This window comes from Penaeus monodon, chromosome 22 (genome assembly GCF_015228065.2).
Source record: "Penaeus monodon isolate SGIC_2016 chromosome 22, NSTDA_Pmon_1, whole genome shotgun sequence".
In the NCBI taxonomy this organism is placed as follows: Eukaryota; Metazoa; Arthropoda; class Malacostraca; order Decapoda; family Penaeidae; genus Penaeus; species Penaeus monodon.
In genome coordinates, this window is record NC_051407.1 from 27,066,295 (window position 1) to 27,068,889 (window position 2,595).

At 51.8% G+C, this 2,595-nt stretch overlaps 1 protein-coding gene across 1 annotated transcript in view; it reads right to left on the bottom strand.

Annotated features, from left to right (window-relative positions):
- Window positions 1–2,595, bottom strand: part of LOC119587386 (putative ammonium transporter 3) — a 14,615-nt gene that overhangs the window by 8,919 nt on the left and 3,101 nt on the right. The window contains exons 5-6 of the mRNA XM_037936129.1: window positions 1,891–2,170; window positions 11–168 (exon numbers count right to left, since the gene is read on the bottom strand). Coding sequence (XP_037792057.1) covers window positions 11–168; window positions 1,891–2,170 — 438 coding nt within the window. The remainder of the gene's footprint in view (window positions 1–10; window positions 169–1,890; window positions 2,171–2,595) is intronic.

A 2,595-nucleotide genomic window follows, 5' to 3' on the forward strand; every position in this document is an offset into this window, starting at 1 on the left:
GCAGACTCACCCGACGACCCCCCGCAGAGGTGCACGCCGCAGGACCCGGCGATGTCGACCACCCCGAGCTGGTACAGGAAGCCGTGGGAGCCCCAGAGCCACCCCGCCGGCAGGCAGTAGACCACGGTGTTCACGGCGGAGAAGATGACGTAGGCGACGAAGTTGAACCTGGAAGATAGGGCGGTGGGTCTTAGCGTGTAAGAGAGAGAGAGAGGAAGGTAGGGTGGTGGGTCTTAGCATGTAAAAGAGAGAGAGAGGAAGAGAGGGCGGTGGGTCTTAGCATGTAAGAGAGAGAGAGAGAGGAAGATAGGGCGATAGGTCTTAGCATGTAAGAGAGAGAGAGAGAGGAAGATAGGGCGATGGGTCTTAGTATGTAAGAGAGAGAGAGAGGAAGATAGGGCGATGGGTCTTAGCATGTAAGAGAGAGAGAGAGAGGAAGATAGGGCGGTGGGTCCTAGCGTGTAAAAGAGAGAGAGAGGAAGGTAGGGCGGTGGGTCTTAGCGTGTAAGAGAGAGAGAGAGGAAGGTAGGGCGGTGGGTCTTAGCGTGTAAGAGAGAGAGAGAGGAAGGTAGGGCGGTGGGTCTTAGCATGTAAAAGAGAGAGAGAGGAAGATAGGGCGGTGGGTCTTCGCATGTAAGAGAGAGAGAGAGAGGAAGATAGGGCGGTGGGTCTTCGCATGTAAAAGAGAGAGAGAGAGGAAGATAGGGCGGTGGGTCTTCGCATGTAAAAGAGAGAGAGAGAGGAAGATAGGGCGGTGGGTCTTAGCGTGTAAGAGAGAGAGAGAGAGGAAGATAGGGCGGTGGGTCTTAGCATGTAAAGAGAGAGAGAGAGGAAGATAGGGCGGTGGGTTTTAGCGTGTAAAAGAGAGAGAGAGGAAGGTAGGGCGGTGGGTCTTAGCATGTAAAAGAGAGAGAGAGGAAGATAGGGTGATAGGTCTTAGCATGTAAAAGAGAGAGAGAGAGGAAGAGAGGGCGGTGGGTCTTAGCATGTAAAAGAGAGAGAGAGGAAAGAGGGCGGTGGGTCTTAGCATGTAAAAGAGAGAGAGAGGAAGATAGGGTGATAGGTCTTAGCATGTAAAAGAGAGAGAGAGAGGAAGATAGGGCGGTGGGTCTTAGCATGTAAAAGAGAGAAAGAGGAAGAGAGGGCGGTGGGTCTTAGCATGTAAAAGAGAGAAAGAGGAAGAGAGGGCGGTGGGTCTTAGCATGTAAAAGAGAGAAAGAGGAAGAGAGGGCGGTGGGTCTTAGCGTGTAAAAGAGAGAGAGGAAGATAGGGCGATGGGTCTTAGTATGTAAGAGAGAGAGAGAGGAAGGTAGGGCGATGGGTTTTAGATAACGGAGTGTGACAGAGAGCGAAGCAGGAGAGCTGTGAGGATATGTTCCTCTCCTGGATTGAGGCATCGAGAAAGAGAGTTTTCGTTTTTTTATTATTGATTCATTTTTTAGCAAATCATTCCTTTTTTTTTATTAATTAATTCTGTCCTCTTATCATTACTTTGTTCCTCCCGATGCATGCAATGACACTACTCTCCACGCCCTCATGCAATTCCTCACCCCAACCCCAGCCTGCGGTTCGCCCTCCCCTCACAGCTTTAGGTTCTCCCTCCCCCCTCACAGCCTCCGGTTCTCCCCTCCCCCCCAGCCCAGCCTCCGGTCACCCCTCCCCCCCCAGTCCAGCCTCTGGGTCTCCCCTCCCCTCTCACAACCTGTGGTTCCCCCTCCCCCCTAGCTCAGCCTCCGGCTTCCTCCTCCCCCCCTCACTACCTCCGGTTCCCCCTCCCTCCCAACCCAGCCTCCGGACTTACTTCCCCCCCTCCCCCTCACAGCTTCTGCTTCCCCTCCCCCAAAGCCTCCAATTCCTCCTCCTCCCCTCCCCCCCATAGCCCCTACTCACCTCTCCGCGACGGCGCCGGAGACGATGGTGGTGGCGGTGGTGGCGAACGAGAGCTGGAAGAAGAACGTGGTGTAGATCTTGCCCATCTCCTCCTCGCCGGGGTTGAGCGCGAAGCCGCCCCACCCGCAGAAGGGGTTCGTCCACTCAGACTCGCCGAAGGACAGCGCGTACCCGAAGAGCCAGTAGGTGACGCCCCCGAGAACGACGTCGACCACGTTCTTCACCATGATGTTTGCCTCGTTCTTCATCGACACGGCGCCCGACTCCAGCAGACCGAAACCTGAAGGGCGTCGCGGCGAGGAACGGGAACTGTGACGTCATTCTCCTAAGCTTTATTTATCTATTTTTTCCCAAGGTGTTTCCTTATTCATATGTTTATGTTTTTTTTTCAGGCGATTTCCTTATTCATATCTATTTCCGTTTCTGAATTCGTTATGTTTATATGTATTCCAGTTTCCGAATTTGTATTCAATATGTATTCCAGATTCTGAATGCGTATCCACATATATATATATTCCAATTTCTGCAATCTTAGTCATTATATAACATTTATACGCATAAAAACACGAGATTATCAACTGTACATTTCTCTGAAGAGTCATTTAAATATCCCTCAGTTTCTGCATCTATAGCCCCTGGACAACTCTCAAACATGCTTTGAAAGTCGGGAATTTTTCTTTTTACACGGATAGGAGAAAGGAGCAC